The sequence below is a fragment of the Chlorocebus sabaeus genome, chromosome 1, assembly GCF_047675955.1.
Source record: "Chlorocebus sabaeus isolate Y175 chromosome 1, mChlSab1.0.hap1, whole genome shotgun sequence".
Classification (NCBI taxonomy): domain Eukaryota; kingdom Metazoa; phylum Chordata; class Mammalia; order Primates; family Cercopithecidae; genus Chlorocebus; species Chlorocebus sabaeus.
This window is the reverse complement of record NC_132904.1, coordinates 322156-345140: the sequence shown is the minus strand read 5'-3', so window position 1 is coordinate 345140 and position 22985 is coordinate 322156. Positions and strand designations below refer to the sequence as shown.

At 61.2% G+C, this 22985-nt stretch overlaps 2 protein-coding genes across 11 annotated transcripts in view; one reads left to right on the top strand and one right to left on the bottom strand.

Annotated features, from left to right (window-relative positions):
• Positions 1-835: 835 nt before the first annotated feature.
• On the top strand, positions 836-14562 carry RNH1 (ribonuclease/angiogenin inhibitor 1). 9 transcript variants are annotated; one of them, XM_008014306.3, is made up of 10 exons: positions 836-1013; positions 6453-6624; positions 8268-8438; positions 8914-9084; positions 9688-9858; positions 9938-10108; positions 10245-10415; positions 10729-10899; positions 14025-14195; positions 14298-14562. In XM_008014306.3, the coding sequence occupies exons 2-10, from the start codon at positions 6539-6541 to the stop codon at positions 14383-14385; spliced, it is 1371 nt and encodes a 456-aa protein (XP_008012497.3). In that variant the 5' UTR covers positions 836-1013; positions 6453-6538; the 3' UTR covers positions 14386-14562. The 9 variants fall into 9 exon arrangements, with proteins under 9 accessions (XP_008012497.3, XP_037854665.2, XP_008014729.3 ...); XM_037998737.2 differs by having other exon boundaries at positions 851-1013; positions 6521-6624; XM_008016538.3 differs by lacking the exon at positions 836-1013 and adding an exon at positions 1301-1522.
• A 3014-nt stretch (positions 14563-17576) lies between these two features.
• Positions 17577-22985, bottom strand: part of PTDSS2 (phosphatidylserine synthase 2) — a 40007-nt gene continuing 34598 nt past the window's right edge. For both annotated transcript variants that reach the window (XM_008011468.3, XM_073021533.1), the window contains 8 exons: positions 21900-22034; positions 21497-21547; positions 20637-20750; positions 20381-20499; positions 19473-19587; positions 19254-19399; positions 18896-19081; positions 17577-18506 (listed from right to left, as the gene is read on the bottom strand). In XM_008011468.3, coding sequence (XP_008009659.1) covers positions 18344-18506; positions 18896-19081; positions 19254-19399; positions 19473-19587; positions 20381-20499; positions 20637-20750; positions 21497-21547; positions 21900-22034 — 1029 coding nt within the window. In that variant the 3' untranslated portion in view covers positions 17577-18343. The remainder of the gene's footprint in view (positions 18507-18895; positions 19082-19253; positions 19400-19472; positions 19588-20380; positions 20500-20636; positions 20751-21496; positions 21548-21899; positions 22035-22985) is intronic.

Genomic DNA, 22985 nt, shown 5'->3' with positions numbered 1-22985 from the left:
GACGTACCGTCAGTTTCCTTGCAATCTTCATCTGCCAAAATGTCAATTTTGTGAACTGGGGACTAGTCAAAAACTTAAAGTAAACCCACTTTTGTGGAGGTGCGGTCGCTTTGCGTTTCCCAGGCTACTCTGGAACTCGGCCTGCGCCCCTCAGTGCCGGGGCTCCGGGCGGCGCTCGGGTGTCAGCCGCAGAATGGACGCGGGAGCAGCTGGGTCCGCGATGAGAACACTCGGGAAGAGGCCGCAGCTCTGAAGGCCTTGCGGGCTGGGGTCCCACGAAACAAAGGTGCAGCCAATGGCCGGGACGGGCAGCGTGGATCACCGGGCCGTGGCTCCCTCGAGGGTCGCAATCTCGGCGCAAACGAGCCCCTCTGCCAAGGTCGCCTAGAGGCGCGACCCCGACATGCGGAGCCGCCCCAAGGGAGCTTCTCCCGGGTCCCTCCTGTGCCGAGGCGGCCGCTTTTTCCGGGGGCCGCGCTCCGCGCCCCAGCCAGGCCCGACTCGCGCCTGCGACTCCGCCTCCACGGCGCTGCCGCTCCGGGTCCGGCCGCCTCCTCCGAGGATTCCGAGGAATCGCCGAGAAGTGTCCGCCAGTGCGAGGCCACAGCACGCGCCCGCCAGGCACCGCCCCCAGCACCAAGCCCCGCCTACTAGGGAGACCCCGTCCTCACACGAGACCCTCTCGCCACCGCATCGAGCCTCGCCCCACCAGCCCCGCCCCTGCGCCAGGACTACACTTCGCCGAGCCCCGCCCCCGAGCCGAGCCTTGCCCACTAGGCCCCGCCCCGGCATCAAGACTGAGCCCATCAGGCCCCGCCCCTGCGCCGAGCCCCGCCCAGTAGTCCCCGCCCCGGCACCTGACCGCGCCCACCAGCCGGCTCCAACACGCCGGCGCCGCTGACTCTGGTGACTGGAGGTGTCGACACATTCAACCCGTTCTGGTGGCTCGAGAAGGAAGTCGGCTGTCTCGCTCTGGGTCTCCAGGCCCGCGACCGTCCGCCAGTCGTCCCGAGGTCAGTAGCTCCAGCGGTGCGTCAGCGTGTAGCCAGGCCTCGCCCACACCGGCCTCAGTCGGACTTTCGGAAGACGCGCGCCTAGCGCTACTGAGGCCCCTGCTGCGCGGGCGAGTGGCGCGCTCCCGCGGCGGGGCGGGGTCGGGCGGGGCAGGGGTCTGGGGCCGGCAAGGCGGGGCCGAGGTTGCGCTGGGCAGAAGCGCCGCCCGGCGGACGTGGCGCTCCCTGAAGACGTCATCGCGCCGCGAGTTCCCCTTTGGGGCGCGCCGGAAGTCCCTGCGCGGGGCGGGGGACAGTGCTGCGCTTACTTGGGTTGTTGTGGCGTGGCCGTCTTACCCCCTAGTGCCTTAGATTCCAGCGAGCTACGCATGCAATCTTGGTCCAGCCGAGCTTTCTTCCCCAAATCACGTAACCCTTGACCTTATTCCCCCAAAGAACCGGCCTCCCGGGAAGGACCGCCCTGGCGGAGAAGACTCGAACGGCTCCCACCGCCAGGCGTTGGGGGAAAGGTGGGCGGTCTCGGTCGTGTGAGGTCGGGGAGGGAGGGTCCTTCGCCCTCCATTGCGGAGCCTCGCTCTGGGGCCACCGGGAGACTGGACGCCAGGCCGCGAAGCTACCGCCTGGGGCTGCGGGGAGGAGAGCAACACAACTGGAACGGCTCTTAGGGGCCGGCGTCAGGGCTGTCCCCAGGGTTGGCGGAAATGATGAAGGGGCCCCAGGCACATCGTGTTATTGGGCGAGGTTCCAGCCACGGTGCTCACGCGCCTCGGGGGAAACCAGAGGACTTCTGCACCGTTTCCCGAGGACAGTTGGGTAGTGTTTCAGAACGGCCTTAGAACCAGGCAGGCCCCCTTCTAGGATGGTGGAAAACCTAAAGATCTGAAAACAGTCTCAAGTGTCGTCTTAGCGATTGGTCGAGTAAACCGAATACAAGCGGGAGACTGCACACGATATTGCCATTAAGAGTTACATTGGGGCCGGGCGTAGTGGCTCACCCCTGTAATCCCAGGATTTTGGGAGTGCGAGGCGGGCGGATCACCTGAGGTCAGGAGTTCAGGAACAGCCTGGCCAACGTGGTGAAACCCCGTCTCTACTAAAAATACAAAATTAGCCGGGCGTGGTGGCAGGCGCCTGTAATCCCAGCTACTTGGGAGGTTGAGGTAGGAGAATCGCTTGAACTCAGGAGGCGGAGGTTGCAGTGAGCCGAGATGATGCCACTGCACTCCAGCCTGGGTGACAAGAGTGAAACTCCGTCTCAGAAAAAAAAAAAAAAGGTTACATTTGGCTGGATGCGCTGGTGCAGCCTGTAATCCCAGCACTTAGGGAGGCCAAGGCGAGCGGATTTCTTGAGCCCGGGAGTTTGCGACCAGCCTGGCCAACATAGTGAGACCCCCGTCTCTACAAAAAAATATAAAAAATTAGCCAGTTGCGGTAGTGAACGCCTGTAGTCCCAGCTACTTGGGACGCTGAGGCAGGAGGATGGCTTGAGCCCTGGAGGAGGAGGCTGCAGTGAGCTATTTTCTCATCCCTGCTATAATGAATTTGCCATAGATAGGTTGTTTTATAGGCCTGAAGCTCAGAAGCCCAAAGTGAGTTTTAGGAGGTTAAAATCAAGGTGTTGGCAAGGGTAGTTGCTTCTGGAGGTTCCCAAGGAGAATCTGCTTTTCCAACTTCTAGAGGCCATCTTCTTCCATCTTCAAAACCTGCTGTCTCTGCATAAGAACCCTCACGATAATATGCCGGCCGCCCAGATACCCCAGGATAGCCCTCGCATCTCAATATTCCTAATATTTGCAAAGTCCCTTTTGCCACGTAAGGTAACACCACAGGTTTGAAGATTCGGATGTTGACATCTTTCAGGACCATTCTTATTTTTAAAAAGGTACTGTTGATAATAATAGTTAAAATGTAAAATATTTGAAGGGATTTATTCGGAACCAAAAATGAGTGACCGCGGCCGGTGGAGATCCTGGGAACATGTGTCCAAGGTGGTTGGGGCAGCTTGGTTTTATACGTTTTAGAGAGATGAGGCATCAGTGAAATACATTTAAGATATACATTGGTGGGCCGGGCGCAGTGGCTCAAGCCTGTAATCCCAGCACTTTGGGAGGCTGAGACGGGTGGATCACGAGGTCAGGAGATCGAGACCATCTTGGCTAACACGGTGAAACCCCGTCTCTACTAAAAAATACAAAAAACTACCCGGGCGAGGTGGCGGGCGCCTGTAGTCCCAGCTACTCGGGAGGCTGAGGCAGGAGAATGGCGTAAACCCGGGAGGCAGAGCTTGCAGTCAGCTGAGATCCGGCCACTGCACTCCAGCCTGGGTGACAGAGTGAGACTCCATCTCAAAAAAAAAAAAAAAAGATATACATTGGTTTGGTCCAGAAAGGCAGGACCAAACAAAATATTTTTGAACGTGTTTCCCGAGCTCAGGCATGAAGAACTCTTTTTTTTTTTTTTGAGACGGAGTCTTGCTCTGTCGCCCGGGCTGGAGTGCAGTGACCGGATCTCAGCTCACTGCAAGCTCTGCCTCCCGGGTTCCCGCCATTCTCCTGGCTTAGCCTCCCGAGTAGCTGGGACTACAGGCGCCCACCACCTCGCCCGGCTAGTTTTTTTTTTGTATTTTTTAGTAGAGACGGGGTTTCACCGTGTTAGCCAGGATGGTCTCGATCTCCTGACCTCGTGATCCGCCCGCCTCAGCCTCCCAAAGTGCTGGGATTACAGGCTTGAGCCACCGCGCCCGGCCAGAACTCTTGACTGATAGAAACGGAGGGTGTGTCCAAAGTTTTCAGGAGGGCCCAGCGGCTCTCCAAAACCTCTCCTCACTGCCTCGCCCATTTCGCGTCAGCCACATCAAATCATCGTCAATCTGTTCCGTCTTCTCCAGTCTGGCAGCAAAAAGGGGTGTCTCAGGTTTGCTTTATTTTAGTGTTTGGGGAATTCTTGTAATCCGGCCTGGTTGTGGGAGGAGGCAGGGGCTGCCAGAGCTGGAGGGATGGTCTGGGGGAAGGCGGGTGCAGGCGCCGGTTCCGGGAGATTAAGTGGAAAGGCTGGTTGGGGCCAGACGGTGGGAAACGGGATGCGGACGTCAGGCTTCGCCCCCGACCGAGGGGGGAGTGGGGAAGCTGGGGTAGTAACTGGAACGAGGCCCGGGGACTGAGCTGGGCACGGCTGGAGGCTCCGCCCGCCCCCGCCTGGGCGGAAGGAGCGCGAAGCGGCTCGGGCCTTGGGTCTGCGGCGGCGGCGGCGGCGGGTGAGCGTCCCGGCTGAGCGGGCGCGGGCGGGGGCAGAGAAGCAGGGGAGCCCCCCTCCGTGTTTTTCTGAGGTTCCCTCCCAGCCCTTTAGTATGCGGCAGGGTGTCCAGAACTAGCGGGTTCGAGGGACTCGACGCGGGCGGGGTCCCAGGGACCGGGAACCTTTGCGCGTCGCCTGAGCGTGGCCCGTGTCTCCCTAGAGGGTGGCCCTGCGCCCCTCGGAGGTCGTCCTGTCCACGTCCCCGTCACGTCGGAACCGAAGGACCTGAATTGGCCTCCGAACGGCCCCTCCCGTGTGGCTCCCCGGGGCGGGGGGCTCAGGCCTTGGGCGCTGCGGCGACGTCCTGCCCTAAGGTTGGGAAGGTCTGGTCTCCGGATAAGGGACCGTTAGGGCCGCTGTTCAGACCCCTGCCTTGACCAAAGCAGGCTGCCGGCTGGTGGTGGCGGGTTCCTGAATGTGCTTTAGCCCTGGCTGTGTAGGGAGCCAGGGCCTCCTCCAGTCACAGAGAAGGGCGTTTACACCCGCATTTTCATGGGGTTCTCAGTGGGATCTGTGACCCCCAGAGGTTCAGAAGGGCCTTCCTGGGATACAGCAGGGTCTGGCCAAGCCTGAGGGGTAGGGACGGGGCCACTCCCACAGCCCTAGTTCCAGATGGTCACAGGAGCGCTGGCCTCCCTGAGCCCCCACCAAGCTTTCTCAGGAGGAGGACACCCTGGGGCCACCTTTCATCTGGCTACAGAGGACACAGGAGTGTCGGGCTGGATGTGCGGAGCATGTGCAGCCTGGGCAGCCGCCTGAGGCTCTCCTTCCACCCGCCCTGCCGCCCACAGCACCTCCCGATGACTAGATTCTGGAGTCAGAGTTTGGGTGACCACACCCTGGTCGGTTTTGCTCACGTGCTTCGGGTCGGGTGGATTCAGTTCCTCCGCGTGGGGCCATGGGGTGTCACCGCCCTTTACCACTGTCCTTGCAGGCCTGGTGCCCAGGCGTGTGGACCTGAGCCCAGCCTTGCCTCTTTCCTCCTGGTTGGTACCAGGGGCCTCTTCCCTCCACTCATCCGGAGTGGACCAGCCGCCTCTGAACCAGCCCCGGGAAGAGGAGTGCCTGGCACACAGACTCAGGCAGCTGGGGGTGTCGGGGCACCAGGAGCCTCTTGAGTGGTCCGGTTGGCCGTCTTTCTGAAGGGCAGCTGGGGTTGCGTCATTTCCTGCAGTGGATCCTGCCAGCTTCCTGGGGCTTTTGGATGAGAGCCCTCTCCCCAGCCCTGCCTGCCCTTCCCCTCAGTGTGGCATCAGGGCTGCTGCTTCCAGGGAGCCCTCCTGGCCATCGAGCCTCCTCTCCAGGTTCCTGCCCTGCTGTAGTCCGCAGGCCAGTGGTTGGCAGGTGCTCAGGGAATGTATCCACCTACCGAGGTTCGGGGTGGCTGTCTCTGCCTGACCACTTCCCTTCCCCAGGCCCGGGCAGGTACCTGAGCTGTGCTCGCAGGGCTTCAGGAACCTCCTTCCATATTCAGGGCATGTGCCTGGGGAGGTTTCAGGATGTGGCAGCCGTGCCCGTCCCAGGCTGACTCTCCCAGCTTGCCTGGCAGTTTGGCCTCTGGGCTGGTGTGCCGTGGGACAGGGGATGTGCCCAGAAGGGGGCCTTGGAAGCTGGCACCCCAAGTGACTGCACCACCTGCTCTGTCTTGCTTGGGACACTGGCTGGGTCCAGGATCCTGGCATCCTGGGCGGTCTCTGGCTTTGTGGGCAGCCTGCCTGGCCTGCCCAGTCTGCCTGTCCTCAGAGTGAGACACAGGCCAAGTGCACAGACTCCCTTGCTCCCCTGCTGGGGCCTCCAGGCTCACAGACCACCCCACCCTACCCTGTCCTTGCCCAGGCAAATGAGAGGCATGGGCTTCCTGGACTGCTGCTGTCCTGCCCTCTATAAGGCAGGAGGAGGTGCCCACAGAGGCTGGGTGGCGACAGCCAGGTGGTGGGCTGGCATCTGTGTTCCCAAGCTCCACTGCCCATGGTGGCCTTTCTGGGGGTGGGTGCTGGTCCCTGCCCCCCTGCCCCACTCCCGACGTCTGCTCCAGAGACAAAGGTGGGGAAGGTGCTGAAGAGGAAGTGTTTGCTCGGGGAGAGGCTGCGGCTCCTCCTGAAACATCAGCCCTGTGGGTCCTGTTTGGACTTTTCTCGTTTGCAGAATCTCCGGCCTGTGAAACCGTGAGGGGATTTGGCCAAGACGTTCTCTTCCTTCTGCCTCCCACCCAGCCACTCTTCACCTCCGCCATGAGCCTGGACATCCAGTGTGAGCAGCTGAGTGATGCTAGGTGGGCCGAGCTCCTCCCCCTGCTCCAGCAGTGCCAAGTGGTCAGGTACGCTTGCCCTCGGGGTGGCCTTGGGGTGCTGGCAGGGGCAGGCTCGCGGGTGGCGGCTTCCTCTGAAGGGTGCACTGCTCTGGAATGCCTTGTTTATGGATGTGAAGTATGAATTCCGTGCAGCTTCCACATGCATGACATGTGATTCTTGTGCTTCTCGTCGACCGTTTAGAAATGTAAAGCCCATTCCAGGCTCATGCAGTGTGGGCCGGCACTGGCCAGTGGGTCTCTGGCTCTGGTGTCTCCGCTCGTCTCCCTCCCTTGCAGACACGAGGGCAGGACACAGCTTGGGTCCCCTCCGTGAGCCTCCGTGGGGCGCTGCCTGTCCCTGCCAAGCTGGGGGCTGGGAGTCCTTGGCCCTTGAGGTCCTCATAACCCCAGTGGCTTCACAAGCAGGACATGAGTGCCAGGGTGGGTCTCATCTTGTCTCTTTCTAGCTGGTTATTTGAAGTAGTGTCAGGTTTGCCGGGGGGTTATGAGGACTGTACGGGGCTCCCTGGTGAGGTGATCCTGTGTACCTGCGGACGCTAGCTCTGGCCCAGCACCTCCAGGCAGAGTCTGCTTTTCCGCCCTGCCCTTTTCTTCTTCCTAACTGGTCCAGGATTGCATGGCCCTCAGTCCTCTGTCTCCTTAGCCCTCTCCACGTCTGTGACTGTCCCCTCATCCCTCTGGTTCTGGTGGTCTGAGAGTCTGGCCGTGCTCCTGTAGGACGTCTTCTCTTGGGGCTTGTCTGATGGTTTCTCATGGTTGAAGTCCTGCATTTTTGGCAATAATCCTCTTCTCTGTGACGCCACTACCTTTCCTCCTGTGACCTATGAGTGCCTTCGAGAGATACTTTAAATTCCTTTTGTTTTTAGAGACAGGGCCTCGCTCTGTCACCCGAGCTGGAGTGGCTCCATCATGGCTCCATCATGGCTCATGAAGCCTTGACCTCCTGGGCTCAAGCAATCCTCCTGCCTCAGCCTCCCGAGTAGCTGGGATTACAGGCACCTGTCACCATGCCCGGCTACTTTTTGTATTTTTAGTAGAGACGGATTTCACCATGTTGGCCAGGCTGGTCTCGAACTCCTGACCTCAGGTGACGCCCGCCTCGGCCTCCCAAAGTGCTGGGATTACAGGTGTGAGCCACCACACCCGGTCTGAATTTTGCAATTTCTTTCTTTCCTCCACATTAATCAATTGTCATTCTTTTGTGAGCAAGACCTGGTTTTTTCTCTAGCTGTATTTATTCAGTTATTCATTTAATCAGGAAGGACTTGAGTGTTTATTTGTCATGTTAGAAGCTGGTGTCACTGTGTATTTGCTCCTGTGTCTGAACTACCTGCTGCGTCCTGTTCCAGGCAGTTCCCGTAGGTGTTACCTCAGACAGGTTTGATTTTTTTTCCCTAGAGACAGACCAGGAGCTTTTGTGCTTCGTGCCTCAGGGTTGGAGGTGAGGAGCACGTGAGGCCTCAGGCACATGTCTGCATACGTGCAGGCATCTTAAAACTTTCACAGAACAGTTCCCCTCTTTTTTGTTTCGTTCCTGCGATGTCCTGTGTGCCTTGCTGTCTTCTGGGCCCACTGATGGGTTGTAATCTGCGCGTGGGGTAGTGGTGGAGCCTGAGCGTGGCCCGCGTGACCCTGAGGTCTGGTTGCAGGCTGGATGACTGTGGCCTCACAGAGGCACGGTGCAGCGACATCAGCTCGGCACTGCGAGTCAACCCTGCACTGACAGAACTCAGCCTGTGCGGCAATGAGCTGGGTGATGCCGGCATGCACTGCGTGGTCCAGGGCCTGCAGAGCCCCTCCTGCAAGATCCAGAAGCTGAGGTGAGGTGGGGCCTGGCACTGCCTCTGGCCTAGTGCGGCCTGCTTTGGTAGCCCGGCAGCAGGGGACAAAGCTGCCAGGGGCCCGTGGGCAGCTGTGGGTGGGCAGGCGGTAGCAGCAGGCATTTCCAGCATCAGCCAGAGGCACACAGGCCTGGTGGCCTCACGGCGGGGGGACAGGGCCCCCCCTGCCTTGTCCCAGCCCCTGCGCCCAAGGTCTGGGCCCGCCCGCCATCCCCAGCCTTCCAGCATCACCACAGGACCCTGCTGAAGGGTGTGTCTGCAGACAAGGTTTCCCTGAGCTGAGCCACACGTGTGCCCTCCTTCACTCGGCCTGGAGACCCCAGAGCCCTGTCCAGGGAAGGAGCAGTACAGACCTACTGTCTGCGGAGCGCCGCTCCGGGTTCCAGGCTCTGGCAGGCGAAGGGTGTGGCAGTTTGGCTCAGGGGAGCCCTGCTGACGGCCAGGTATGCTCCAGCCTCCAGAACTGCTGCCTGACGGGGGCTGGCTGCGGGGTCCTGTCCAGCACGCTACGCTACCTGCCCACCCTGCAGGAGCTGCACCTCAGCGACAACCTCTTGGGGGATGCGGGCCTGCAGCTGCTCTGTGAGGGACTCCTGGACCCCCAGTGCCGCCTGGAAAAGCTGCAGTGAGTGTGTCCCCTGCCCCGGGACCCATGCTCTCCACTCCTGTCCCCCAGCCAGCCCCCTGTATAGCACATCGCCTGCCAGGAGCCGTGAGGAGGGGACTCAGGTCACAGGGTCCTTGTGGTGCTCTCCCCTCTCCATGATGCTGGGACTGGGGGGATCTGTCGTCGCCCTCCCTCCCCCTCCAGTTTCCGTTTGCAAGGCACAGCTGCCCCAGGACCTGACACTGGGAACAGACCTGGCCGTGAGTCTGGCTCCACTCACCACCTCAGTGTGTGTGGGGAGCCCGGCCACTGTGAGTTGACCACGGCCTGGCACGTGCAGGCGGCCCTGCCCTCCAGAGGCTGGTTTCTTTCTCCTGGGCCTGGTTGGGCCCCGAGGTCCGAGGTTGGGGAGGGGGTGAGGGGTTTCTGGAAGGAATGCCGGTGTCCACAGAGGCCTGGGCCTCTGGATGAGTCTGGGGGGGCCGTCAGCACTGCCACCTGATGCCTAGGCAGGAGAAGGCTGAGGGGGAGATGAGACACCAGCACCCCCCTGCACTCCCTGGCATCACACCCTTGGCTGGTGCACATTCCTGTGTGGTGCTAAGCTCGGCTACCCCCCAGGCTTGAGTATTGCAACCTCTCGGCTGCCAGCTGCGAGTCCCTGGCCTCCGTGCTCAGGGCCAAGCCGGACTTCAAGGAGCTCACGGTTAGCAACAACGACATCAATGAGGCCGGCGTCCGTGTGCTGTGCCAGGGCCTGAAGGATTCCCCCTGCCAGCTGGAGGCGCTCAAGTAGGCCCTGGGCCTTGGGGAGGTGCGGGGTGTGGGCTGGGGGGTCCCATGCTGCTTCATGCGTGACCTGCGTCCCCAGGCTGGAGAGCTGTGGTATCACGTCAAACAACTGCCGGGACCTGTGCAGCATCGTGGCCTCCAAGGCCTCGCTGCGGGAGCTGGCCCTGGGCAGCAACAAGCTGGGTGATGTGGGCATTGCAGAGCTGTGCCCAGGGCTGCTCCACCCCAGCTCCAGCCTCAGGACCCTGTGGTGAGTCACCTCCCCGAGGCCTCCTTCCTGGAGGGTAAGGGGCGGCGGGCCGTCCTCAGAGCCCTCCCCCACCCCCGGCTCACCTCAGGCCATGAGATGGCGCTGAGGAAGGTCTGGGGGGGTCCATGTCCTGCAGGATCTGGGAGTGTGGCATCACCGCCAAGGGCTGCGCGGATCTGTGCGGTGTCCTCAGGACCAAGGAGAGCCTGAAGGAGCTCAGCCTGGCCGGCAACGAGCTGGGGGACGAGGGTGCCCGGCTGCTGTGTGAGACGCTGCTGGAGCCCGGCTGCCAGCTGGAGTCACTGTGGTGAGTGCGGCTGTCGGGGCAGGGCCCTGTTGCCCAAGAGAGGGCCAGGGTGACCAAGGAGACCAGGGGAGGAGTGAGCGACTCCAGGGGAGGTGCTGGGCTCAGCTCTGACGTTCAGAATGCATGGGCCAGGGAGCAGCCTGTGGTTTGATAGTAACGGTGCTTGGGGCTGAAGACCAGGTGCCGGTGCCCACACCTTGGGAGGCTCTCAGATGTTTTTGCTCAGGTCCATGTGGGGCCTTCAGGAGAAGGGCCAGTTGCAATTGTAGGCCAGCCTGGTCCCCTGCCAGGCCTCAGTCCTGTCTGTCCACAGGGTGAAGTCCTGCAGCTTCACAGCCGCCTGCTGCTCCCACTTCAGCTCGGTGCTGACCCAGAATAAGTTTCTCCTGGAGCTGCAGATAAGCAACAACAGGCTGGGGGATGCAGGCGTGCAGGAACTCTGCAAGGGCTTGGGCCAGCCCGGCTCCGTGCTGCGGGTGCTCTGGTGAGTGTGAGAGGGACACGGGTACGCATATTTGGGAGGTCGTGCACGTGTGTGAGCACATGGGCGAGTGAGCACAAGTGTCTCTGTGAGCACGAGTGTCCGTGTGTGTGAGCACATGTGGGTGTGAGCACGTGTGTGAGCATGAGTATGAGTGTGCACATCAGTGAGGCGTATGTGAGCATGTGTGTGTGAGCATATGAGTGTGAGCATGGGTGTCTGTGAGCACATGGGCAAGAGAGCACGAGTGTCCATGAATGTGAGCATGTGTGAGCCCGAGTGTCCGTATGTGTGAACACATGGGCGAGAATGAGCAGTGTCCGTGAGTGTGAGCACGAGTGTGAGCATGAGTCCGTGAAAGCACATGGGTGAGAGTGAGCCCGAGTGTGAGCACGTGTGAGCACAAATGTCCGTTTGTGTGAGCACATGGGCGTGCGCACGAGTGTTCATGTGACCACATGGGCGAGAGTGAGCACGAGTGTCCGTGTGTGAGCACATGGGTGAGTGAGCACTAGTGTGTATGAGCATGTCAGCACATGGGCGAGAGTGAGCGAGTGTCCGTGTGTGTGAGCACGAGTGTGTGTGAGCACATGGGTGAGAGCACAAGTGAGCACGTGTGAGCATGAGTGTGTGAGCACAAGCAGGTGTGAGCACGAGTGTCCATGCGATCACGTGTGAGCATGATTGAGCACATGGGTGAGAGCGTTGTGTGAGAACATGAGTGAGCACGACTCCGTGTGTGTGAGCACGAGTGTCCGTGTATGAGCACAGGGGTGAGAGCACGTGTGTGAACACGTGTGAGCACGAGCACATGAGCGAGAGTGAGCATACGTCTGGGAGCATGTGTGAGCATGATTGAGCACATGGGCGAAGAGTGAGCAAGAGTGAGCACGAGTGTCCATGTGAGGACGTGTAAGCATGATTGTGTCAGCACATGGGCGAGAGTGAGCATGAGTGTCCGGACGTGTGTGAGAACATGAGTGTGAGCACGACTGTCCGTGTGGGAGCACATGGGCGAGAGTGACATTAGTGTGTGTGTGAGAGCACATGTCAGCACGTGTGCGTGTGCATGACTACATGGGTGAGAGCGAGCATGCATGTTCATGTGCTGGGCAAGGCAGGGTGGCGGCACCACATTTGAGTTCTCATTTTAGCTTTGGAAGAGGTCATAGTTCATGAAAGCTGAGAGCTTTATGCGGCTCTAGCCCACCTGGCCACCCTGTGGTCCATCTTCCTGGAAGCCCCGCCCACCTTCCTCCCACGGGAACCCCGCCCGGGTCAGCATGTCTTTCCGGGTCAGCATGTCTTTCCGGATTTCCTCCCGTTGTTGAAGCACGTTTTCTTGCAGCTTCCTGAGAAATGTTTCTGCAGAAGGTAATTTTTGGAGGCCTTGTGCCCCTGCTCTGCCCTTGGATCATTTAGCTGGGTATAGCGTGTGCCATCGTGCCCAGCTTTTTTTTTTTGAAACAGTCTTGCTTTGTCGCCCAGGCTGGAGTGCAGTGGCACGATCTGGGCTCACTGCAAGCTCCGCCTCCCGGGTTCATGCCATTCTCGTCTCAGTCTCCCGAGTAGCTGGGACTAGAGGCGCCCATCACCACGCCTGGCTAATTTTTTGCATTTTTAGTAGAGACAGGGTGTCACCATGGTAGCCAGGATGGTCTCAATCTCCTGCCCCGTGATCCACCTGCCTCGGCCTCCCAAAGAGCTGGGATTACAGGCGTGAGCCACCGCGCCCGGCCTAATTTTTTTATTTTTAGTAGACACAGGGTCTTACCATGTTGGGCAGGCTGGTCTTGAACTCCTGACCTCAAATGTGAGCCTGCCTCAGCCTCCCAGAGTGCTGGGATTACAGGCATGAGCCACTGTGATCTTGTGTGCATGATCTGCCTTTTCTCAGCAGTCTTTCCAGATCTTTGTCCATTCTGTTCGGGGTTCCATGTGCTTGGCCTTGATGTAGGTCTTGTTCTTTGTGCTGGATACTTGGTTCTAAGAAAATATGCCTTTGCTGATTTTTCTCTCTCTCTTTTCTTACCTTTCTTTTTGGTGTGCCCATGAGCCTGTCCTGATGTCTTGTGGACTGGCCCTCTAATTGTGCTCTCCAAATTTTCTTTCTCTTCGATGTTTTATTTTTGGGAGATGTTCTCATTTACCAGCCAGTCTACTGAATTTCCACACTCAGTGTTTTGTCTTTTGTATGCTATTTCCCGTGTGCCTCTTGCCAGGGGCTTTCCATGGGTGGCTGGTCATCCTGGGCTAGGCACCAGGTTCTGAGTGAGGCCTCGGAGCCCTGGACAGTGGGCCCTGCAGGCTGAGTCATGCTGGACAGGGGGTCCTGCAGACCGAGTCATGGCTGTGTTTCCCGAGGGCTTCCTCCTGCTGGGGATTTCCAGTTCCCTGCCAGGGGACACCATCCTGGCTGCCAGGACCTTGTGGGTGTTCCAGGTGTGGAGAGGAACCTTGGGTCCTGGTCACTGCAGACTTGTTCCCCCTGAGCCACCGCATAGGGTGGGTGTCCTGCAGCTTCCCTGGCCCCCACTTTGGAGAGGCCCAGCGCAACTCCTTGGCCTTGCTGTCCAGCCTGTGGCAGCTCCACCCCGGGAAGTGGGTGTCGGGTCTTGTTTTCTCCACCCTCTTGTCTGGCCTGTACCCTCGTTTCTCTCTGGAACCTCAAGTCTGTTGTCCACTCTGTGCCTTTCTTGGTGGTCTCCATACCCTCGTTTCCCCACAGCTGCCCCTTGGCCTCTGGCTGGCTTCTCCTCTGAAGCCCACCCAGAGGAGAGGCAAGGGGGTGGGTGTGGCTCTCTGGGTGGACGGCATCTCCCTCCTGTCCTTTCTCCTCCCTGCGGAAGGTCTCAGGTGTCAGGCTGCCATGCCCCACTTGTCTGTGTGGCCTTTATCTGTGGTGGGGAACCTGCCCAGGGCCATAGAGGGACAGTGAGACAAGCTGCCAAGGCTGAGCCTTGGGGACGGCCCCACCTGAGGGTCCTGAGTTGCTGAGCACAGGTGTCCGTCGGTCCTTGGGCTTCACGGTGTGGGCCTCCATCGCGCCCCCCCAGGCCCAGGCTGCTCGGCCGGTCATGTGGTGCCAGGCACGCCCCGTGCCCTGACCCCCACCCTGCTCCACCCAGGCTTGGCGACTGTGATATGAGTGACAGAAGCTGCAGCAGCCTTGCCGCGACCCTGTTGGCCAACCAGAGCCTGCGCGAGCTGGACCTCAGCAACAACTGCCTGGGGGACGCGGGCGTCCTGCAGCTGGTGGAGAGTGTCCGGCAGCCGAGCTGCCTCCTGGAGCAGCTAGTGTATGTGGGCGTTGGGCGGGTGGTGTGGCCAGGGCTGCCCAGGGAGGAAGGTGGGGGTTGGGGAGGACACAGGCCCATGCCTCCCTTCTGGCCTCTGTGCAGCCTGTACGACATTTACTGGTCTGAGGCGACGGAGGACCGGCTGCAGGCCCTGGAGGAGGAGAAGCCATCCCTGAGGGTCATCTCCTGAGGCGCTTCCTGCCGCTGCTCTCCCTGGACGACTGGCTTCGAGGCACCCCTGGGGCTGACCAGCCCCTGCCATGTCCTTGCCCTGCATATCCTAGGTTTGAAGAGAAACGCTCAGATCCGCTTATTTTTGCCAGTATATTTTGGACACTTTATAAACCATTAAAGCACTTTCTTGGCAGGAAAGGCTCTTGTCCTTCCTGGGGTCCCTGCGAGGTGTGCTGGCATCGGAGACGACACCACCCCACGTGGCATGGGCTTCTCTCACTGCCTAAGGGGCCTGCACCAGGGAAGCAGCCCAAGGCCCTGGCTGTGCTCAGCTGGGTCCTGTGAGCTGCACCCCCCCCACACTGGGCAGCACAGGGCAGGCCCTGCCTGGGGTGGGGATGCCCCTTGGTTCTGCCTGTGCAGGGTGACGCCTGCTGAGAGCTGCCCGTAGGCCCAGCCACTGCCACAGCTTCCACCCTGGAGCCTCAGGAGCTCCCAGCACTGCCCAGCGCAGCCTGACCTGGGGTCCTGCCTGGAGCCCAGTTCTTGCCCCAGCTTTGTCTGCAGCTCTGTGTGGGACGGTGGGGCCCACCCTCAGGGGCAGCCCATCTTGCCCACGGGTGGGCAGCTGATCAAGGTGGGCCAGCCCGGGGTGCCCTGCCCTGCCAAGCCAAGAGGGGGGATGCTTGTCAGCTTTCAAAGGTCCGATGCTGAGTCAGCAACTACAAATTCATTGCAAAGAAGCTCCCCGGCAACCCCCCTTTTTTGGACAAGGTCTCTCACTCATCCAGGTGGGAGTGCAGTGGCGCGATCTCGACTCACTGCAGCCTCGACCTCCGGGACTCAAACCGTCCTCCCACCTCAGCCTCCCAGGTAGCTGGGACTACAGGCGTGCACCCCCACACCTGGCTAATTTTTGTATTTTTTGTAGAGACAGGGTCTTGCCATGTTGCCCAGGCTGGTGTTTGGTCTTGGGTATTACTGGTGTGAGCCATCGCACCTGGCCCAATAAAGCCCTTCAAAGCGACCCAGGGGCTGGGTGCAGAGGCCGGGCACAGTGGCTCACGCCTGCCTGTAATCCCAGCACTTTGGGAGGCTGAGGTGGGTGGATCAGGTGGGGAACTCCTGAGGTTGGGAGTTCGAGACCAGCCTGGCCAACATGATGAAACCCCGTCTGTACTAGAAATACAAAATTTAGCTGGGTGTGGTGGCCATGCCTGTAATCCCAGCTACTCGGGAGGCTGAGGCACGAGAATGGCTTGAACCTGGGAGGTGGAGGTTGCAGTGAACTAAGATCACGCCAGTGCACTCCAGCAACAGAGCAAGACTCCGTCTCAAAAATACATACATACATACATATATACATACATACCTACATTAAAAAATGACCCAGGGGCCGGGCGCGGTGGCTCAAGCCTGTAATCCCAGCACTTTGGGAGGCCGAGACGGGCGGATCACGAGGTCAGAAGATCGAGACTATCCTGGCCAACACGGTGAAACCCCGTCTCTACTAAAAATACAAAAAAAAACTAGCCGGGCGAGGTGGCGGGCGCCTGTAGTCCCAGCTACTCGGGAGGCTGAGGCAGGAGAATGGCGTGAACCCGGGAGGCGGAACTTGCAGTGAGCCGAGATCCGGCCACTGCACTCCAGCCCGGGCGACAGAGCGAGACTCCGTCTCAAAAAAAAAAAAGACCCAGGATCTTAGTTTCTTAACTATGACCCCCCAGTCAGGGGAACAGGGCTCCTTGGGGACATGGGTGATGCCAGGCCTGGGGCAAGAGATGCCCAAGGTGAGTTCGGAGCATCTTGGTGTGTGGGGAACCAGAGCCCTTGGGCGCTGTCTAGGGTTGAGTTGCTGCCGGAAAGGCTCCCAGGGGCCGCCTTTGGGACACGGAGGGCGCCGGAACACAGGATTCATCGCAAGCCCCGCCTCGCCCTGCTCCTTGGGAAGAGCAGACGGTGACCACGAGCAGACCGCCACCCCCACCTGCTGTCACCCCACCGGCCGCCACCCCCACCTGCCACCACGGGCCTCAGAGCATCAGGGGGATGCAGAGCACGGGTGGAGTGACAGTGGGGTCCCACAGGAGTGAGGGAGGGGAGGGGGCCCCCACAGTGGGGAGTTCCTCCTGAGGGGTCAAAGCTGCCACCTGCAAAGAGCAGAATGCTGAGGCCCCGTGTGTCCTGCAGGACAGGGCAGGGCCGCCGGCAGAACCCTGTCGGTGCAGGGCCGCAGAGGCCAAAGCTGTGAGTGGCTGTGACTGGAAAAGGGATTTGCTGGGCACCAGGTGTGGTGGCCACACAGGACATCTTCCTGCTGAGCCCGGGAGGCTGCTCTCATGTGTGCTCCACATTACAGCCCTTGACATACAGGGGTTGAAAATTTCCCCAAAAGTAGTCAAACAAAAACACAAAGTAAAGCTGTTTAAAGCCTGGGGCCCCGAGGCAGAGCAGGGAGTGTGGGTGCATCTGGCTCCTGGAGTCCCCTCAGGCTGTGTCCAACCAGCCACCGACACCCCTTACCTCCCCCCAGCTAGGAACAGGGCTCGGGGAACCCCTTTTCTCTCCATTTGTGTTTGAAAATTTTCATGGTAAAGTTTTAAAAATAGTGGCCTGGCTGGGCACGGTGCCTCACGCCTGTAATCCCAGCACTGTGGGAGGCCGAGGCAAGTGGATCACCTGAGGTTGGGAGTTCAAGACCAGCCTAGCCAATGTGGTAAAACCCCATCTCTACTAAAAATACTAAAATTAGTCCGGAATGGTGGCAGGTACCTGTAATTCCAGCTACTTGGAGGACTGAGGCAGAATTGCTTGAACCTGGGAGGCAGAGGTTGCAGTGAACCAAAATGGTGCTACCGCACTCCAGCCTGGGTGACAGAGTAAGACTCCATCTCAAAAAAAAAGTGGCCCGAGAAGGCAGCTGCCCCTCCCCAGGAATCCTGTGTCCACTGCCCAGTGGTCGCCAGCCCTGGGACAAACGAAGTAGAGGGTGGGTGCTGGACCCTCCTGGAGCCTGGGGGAGGGGCTGCATCCGGCACCTGCTCTCTCTGGGAGGCAGGGCGGGGCGGGCGCCAAGTCTTTGCTCAGGCACAGAGGCTGAGGCTGACCCCAGTGCCTCCCGTCCTCTGTGTGGTTTTCCCCAACTGGGGACGGGCGTGAGGGCAGGCTGGGGGGCTGCACTGGACCCCAAAGCAGGACACGGGGAGCTAGGGGGAGGGCTGGAAGCCTCAGACGTTCGTTGTCACTTTATTGGTTCTCTTTGCTCGTGAAGACGACCCTCAACTTGGAGCCACAGAGGCGTCATGGCCCCAGCATCCGGGTTCCAGGCCCCCTGGAGGGGCCAGCTCAGTGATCTCTGACCCCATCCGTGTGTCCTCCGGGGTGGTCTCTGTGAAAGGAAGGCTCTGAGAAAATGGCTCAGCGTCACCGCCTGGATCCGCTGCCTCTCAGCTATGGAGTGTTTGTGGACGAACGCCCACGCGAGCTGCGGAGGTGGATGTGGAGCCAGGGTGGACTCCTCCAGGCCTCAGCGCACCCGGGGCCCACGGAGTGCAGAAAGGGTACTGTGATGTCCCTGCCCGGGCCATGCCGTGGCTGAGTGACAGGGAGCTTGGTGGGCCAGAGGCCACGGGGCTGACCAGGCAGAAAGGGGAGGGAGGACCTGGTTCCTGAGGGCCACGCTGCCCCAGAGCACACCCTTGCCACGCCAGCCAGCTCCTGGCACTGGAGAAGAGCACATGTGCACACCACAGGTGGCCATGCATGTGTACACACACATACACGTGTACACACGGAGATGAGGCTGTGCTGGGGCCTCCTCCACCCCTTGCCTTCAGCCTCGCCAGATGCACAGGAGAAAAGGAAAAGAAAACCTTGAGGGCAAGGCTGGGCACGTGGCTCCTGGTGGGACTCACACAGGAGGAGGCCACGGAGGCCTGGGCTCTGGGAGGCTCACGAGGCAGCCACGGCCCAGGTCAGTTTGGAGTTGGTGGCCCCTCGCCCTCGGCCACCCCAGGCTCCAGCAGGTCTTCGTCCAGCCCCAGCGGGTGCTGGTCCCCGTTGCCGACGGCGCTGCCCTGGTCATCCTTGCTCTGCTGCTTCTGCCGTCGGGTCTCCTTGTACCTCAAAGTGATGTCCCTGGGGGCAGGGGGCAGTGTCATCACCTGCTTCCACACCAGCCCCCACTGCAGGCCCCATGGACAGCTGGCACCTCGTCCCTGTGGAGGTCCAGGATGGGCTGGGTGGGGGCTGGGTACCCTGGCCCTGCGACAGCAGCCGTGGCTGACTGGAGCCCTGAGGAGCCTGGATCCATCAGTGCAGAGTGAAGGACCCGAGGGCTGGGTCAGGAAAGGTCCCTCCTACAGAAGCAGCCAGAGGGCTGGAGCAGGGACAGGAGCCGCCACCACCACCAAACTCCCACAGCGCCTGTGCCAAAAGACCCGGACAGCAGCCCGAAGCACAGCGCCTGCGCCAAGAGACCCGGACAGCGGCCCTCCTTCGGAACACACCCGCCCGCCCCCACTCACCGCAGGAAGAAGCGCCAGACGGTCCAGGTGAGCACCAGGACGGAGCCGAGGGTCCAGCACTGGGAGATGTAGAAGGGCAGGGACAGGGTGAGTGTGTGGGGGTCGTACTTCACCACGATGAGCAGCTCCGTGGCCGTGATGGCCGCCACCAGCCACGCCTGCGGGCCCAGCTTCTTGTGGGGCTTCCTGCAGGGGTAGCAGGCGGCTCAGCGTTCCGGGCCCCCCAGGGTCCTCCAGGAGGCCTTGCCCAGGCCCCAGCCTCCCAGGCTCTGCTCCCTGGCCCCCTGCCCCCCAGGGGTGTCTCCACCCGGCCCCCCGCCCCGGGGGTGTCTCCGCCCGGCCCCCCCGCAGCCCTCACGGGTCATCCATGAAGTCGTAGATCTCGCGCATGGCCACGCCACCCACGTTCACGAAGAAGACGAGCCGCAGGAGGACCAGGTAGTGCTCCGGGGGCATCCACAGCACAAACTTCAGGTAGAACGTGTTCAGTTCTGCCAACAGGAACTAGGGGAGGAGAAGGTGAGCACCAGCTCTGGCCCCCAGCCCGCCACGCCGTCGCCAGGCAGCCCGGCCTTACCACCAGGATGATGCCACACACGGCCAGCCAGCGACGCAGGCTGGAGGCCGGCTTCCACTCGAAGCGAACCCAGCTGTAGGGCGTGAACTGGAAGGCGATCCTCTTCATCTTGCCCCTGGGAACCACAGAGCTGGCAGCCTGAGGACGGCAGCCCACCGAACCCCACCCTGCGCCATCGGGCCACAGACTGTTCCTGGTAACCCGGCCCCACCCTGCGCCAACGGGCTAGCTCTGCTCCTGGTCACCAGCCTCGCCCTGCGCCATTGGGCTGGCTCGGCTCTCGGTCACCCGGCCCCACCCTGCGGCATTAGGTCACGGACTCTATTCCTGGTTACCCAGCTGCTGCCTGGCCGCTCTCCGAGGTCTGGCCACGCAGCCACAAGCCCTGCCTCCCCACAGCCCTCTGCTGTTCAGTCTCTTCCAGTCTGAGCAGCGGCTGCAGCGCCTCAGAGGGCGCTCCACGGCGCCATGAGCTGGCCACGTGTGCAGAGGTGTCTAGGCAGAGCCGGGGCACCCACAGGCAGGAGGGGAGACCCCCGCCCCCCATGCCTTTCCTTAGACTTTTGTATCTTTTTAAAATTCTAAAGTCATAATGACAAAGTACCAGCAACTATTTCGTAACCAAAGCAACCAGGGGAGGGAGAAGCATGGAAGGATCCCAGAGCCCCTGAGCCAGGCCGGCCGGAGACTGAGGAGCGAGGTGAGTGGGTCAGACGCCGTGGCCATGAGGGGCGGCCAGGCTCGAGTGACAACAGGTCAGAGGGGAGGTCCCGGGAGGCAAAGCCCCGCAGTCACCCCCGAGCCGCCGCTGGACAGGCCTGGTGCTCGGGGTCCGCCGGGGCACAGACGCTGAGGCTGCCTCTGGGTAACCCGCACCCAGCCCTGCCCTTGCAGCCCCCACGACGTACTTGTAGGTCGGAATGTTCCAGAGGCCCTGCCACTTGTACGTCTTCAGGGACAGCCACTCGAGGGTCTTCATGCCGCAGTAGATGCCCAGCCCGTTGCAGACAAGCACATCCATGATCCACTGCGGGGAGGGGCCAGCACTCGTCGCAGGGGTTGGGGGGTAACGGGGCCCCTGAGGAAGACCCCAGCAGGGCACAGGGGAACCGAGAATGCCCCTCAGCCTGCACCCACTGCCCCGGGGGCTCTGCCGGCACCTACGTGGTCCCACCAGCACTCGCTGAAGTTGGGCAGCTGGTGCTCCAGGCTGTACTCCAGGAACTCGAACATCACGCTGATGATCATACACATCCACCAGTCTCGGATCATCAGGGTCTGCGGGTGCCAGGGTCAACCAGAGTGTGGGGTGTGCTGCCACGCTCGGCCTTGCCCACGGGTGCACACGGCCCCCACCCCGGCTGGCAGCATTCTTGGAGTTGAGAGCACTGGCAGGACCCCCAGCGAGGTCTCAGGGTGAGTGGGGGTGGGCGGCCCCCCAGCGAGGTCTCAGGGTGAGTGTGGGGTGGGCGGCCCCCCAGCGAGGTCTCAGGGTGAGTGGGGGTGGGCGGCTCCCCAGCGAGGTCTCAGGGTGAGTGGGGGTGGGCGGCCCCCCAACGAGGTCTCAGGGTGAGTGTGGGGTGGGCGGCTGCCCCTCCAGCAGCCTCGATGCTATGACTGTCAGCAAACGAGGCAGCATGCCCACGCCCAGGGCCTGATACCAGCCTGCCGGGGTACTGGTCCCTCTGCCAAGCCAGCCGAGGCTGCCGGGTGCGCTGCAGGGTCCAGCGGGTACTGCTCTTGGCCCCCCAGGTAGCACAGGGCCCCTCAGAAGTGGGACGGGGCAGTGCCTGAGCCCAGGTGGGGCCGGGACTTCCTCCCTGCTGCCTCTCTCCACTGCCCCCACCCTGAGGACGGAGTGAGGACCCGGCCAGGGTCAGGGCTCGGCTCCAGGGCTCCAGGGAGGGTGCAGTGCGACACCCTCCCACCACACTCGGAACACCCTGAGCTCAACCCCATGGGCCCAGAGGACAGGGCAGGCCTGAGAACTGGGGCAGGGTGGCCGCGAAGAGGAGGTGCCGTACCTTCAGGTACCAGCCAAGAAAGTGCGCAGGAACGAAGCCATCCAGCTTGTCCTGTGGGCAACAGGGTGTGACCCTTGACCCTGGGGCACAGCCACCCCCACCCCCCACACTGACAGGTCAAACCCACAACTGAGCAGCACCTGCCAGACCCCGGGAAGAAGGCCAGGGACTCACGGGTGCTGCTGTGGCCTGTGGAGAGCACGTCCCTGACAGCCTAGAGAGCGGGGCCCGGTCATCGTGAGCACCACCCAAACGGACAGGGCCTCAGCACATCTCTGGGCCAGGAGGAGACCCCACACATGGGCCAAGGGGCACGGGGGGCAAGGCAGGAGCATGGCTGGTGCCTGGTCCGGCACAGGCCACACCTGGGGAGGGATCCACCTCAGGGCTCCCGGCATCTTACCCAGACGTTGTGGAAGGGGTCAGTCTTGTTGTCTGGGTCATAGATGAGGCAGTTTCCCCCATAGTCTCTCTCTGGCAGTGGGACTCCCAGCTTGGGGTCAACATACTTCAGGAACTGCCGGCCGTCCTGGACAGTCTGCAAGGCCAGTGCCCCGTCAGTGGGGCTAGAGTTAGTGGTGGCAACTTGAAATGGGAGATCATGGTTGTTTATTTTTTTATTTTTTGAGACGGAGCCTCGCTCTGTCGCCCAGGCTGGAGTGCAGTGGCGCGATCTGAGCTTGCTGCAGCCTCTACCTCCCGGGTTCCCGCCATTCTCCTGCCTCAGCCTCCCGAGTAGCTGGGACTACAGGCACCCGCCACCACACCCGGCTAATTTTTTTATTTTTGTATTTTTAGTAGAGACGGGATTTCACCGTGTTGGCCAGAATGGTCTCGATCTCCTGACCTCATGATCCGCCCGCCTCGGCCTCCCAAAGAGCTGGGATTACAGGCGTGAGCCACCGCGCCCGGCCGGGAGATCATGGTTGTAAACTGCATCTCAGTCACCCTGGAGGAGGGCAGCGCCCTGTCTCAGCAGCCCTCCCACCCCAGGGAAATCCTGGTGAGACAGCACGTGTGGAAGGAACCCCCGGCACGGCAACCCAAGTCTCCACACTGTGCTCCCCGGGGCCGGCTGGGCACAGGTGCGCTTCAGGACACGGGGGACTAGGACCACTGGACAGACAGCAGCGGGACGGGGCCCCGAGTTCCTGCTGTGTGCCCACCCCCGACCCGTCCCTACACTTGTGCTCAGGCCAACACCTTCACAGAAGTCACCCTTGTGGGACATCACTGTTTCCTCACCCAGACGCTGGCATCAGCCAGAGGCACCTCTTGGCCTTGGGGCAAGGCAGGCTCTTGGGCCTGCCCTCAGGGGAGTTTACATCATTTACAGACGTCTGAGCACACAGTGAGCTGTGGCACCCAGGACCACGCAGCCCACCCAGCACCCGGGTCTCAGTCCCTAATATTCAGGAAGGACCCGGGGCTCTTAGAGAAGGGGTTGATTCCAGGACCGGGGTAGGGAGTGGACAGGAGGAGCCTGGAG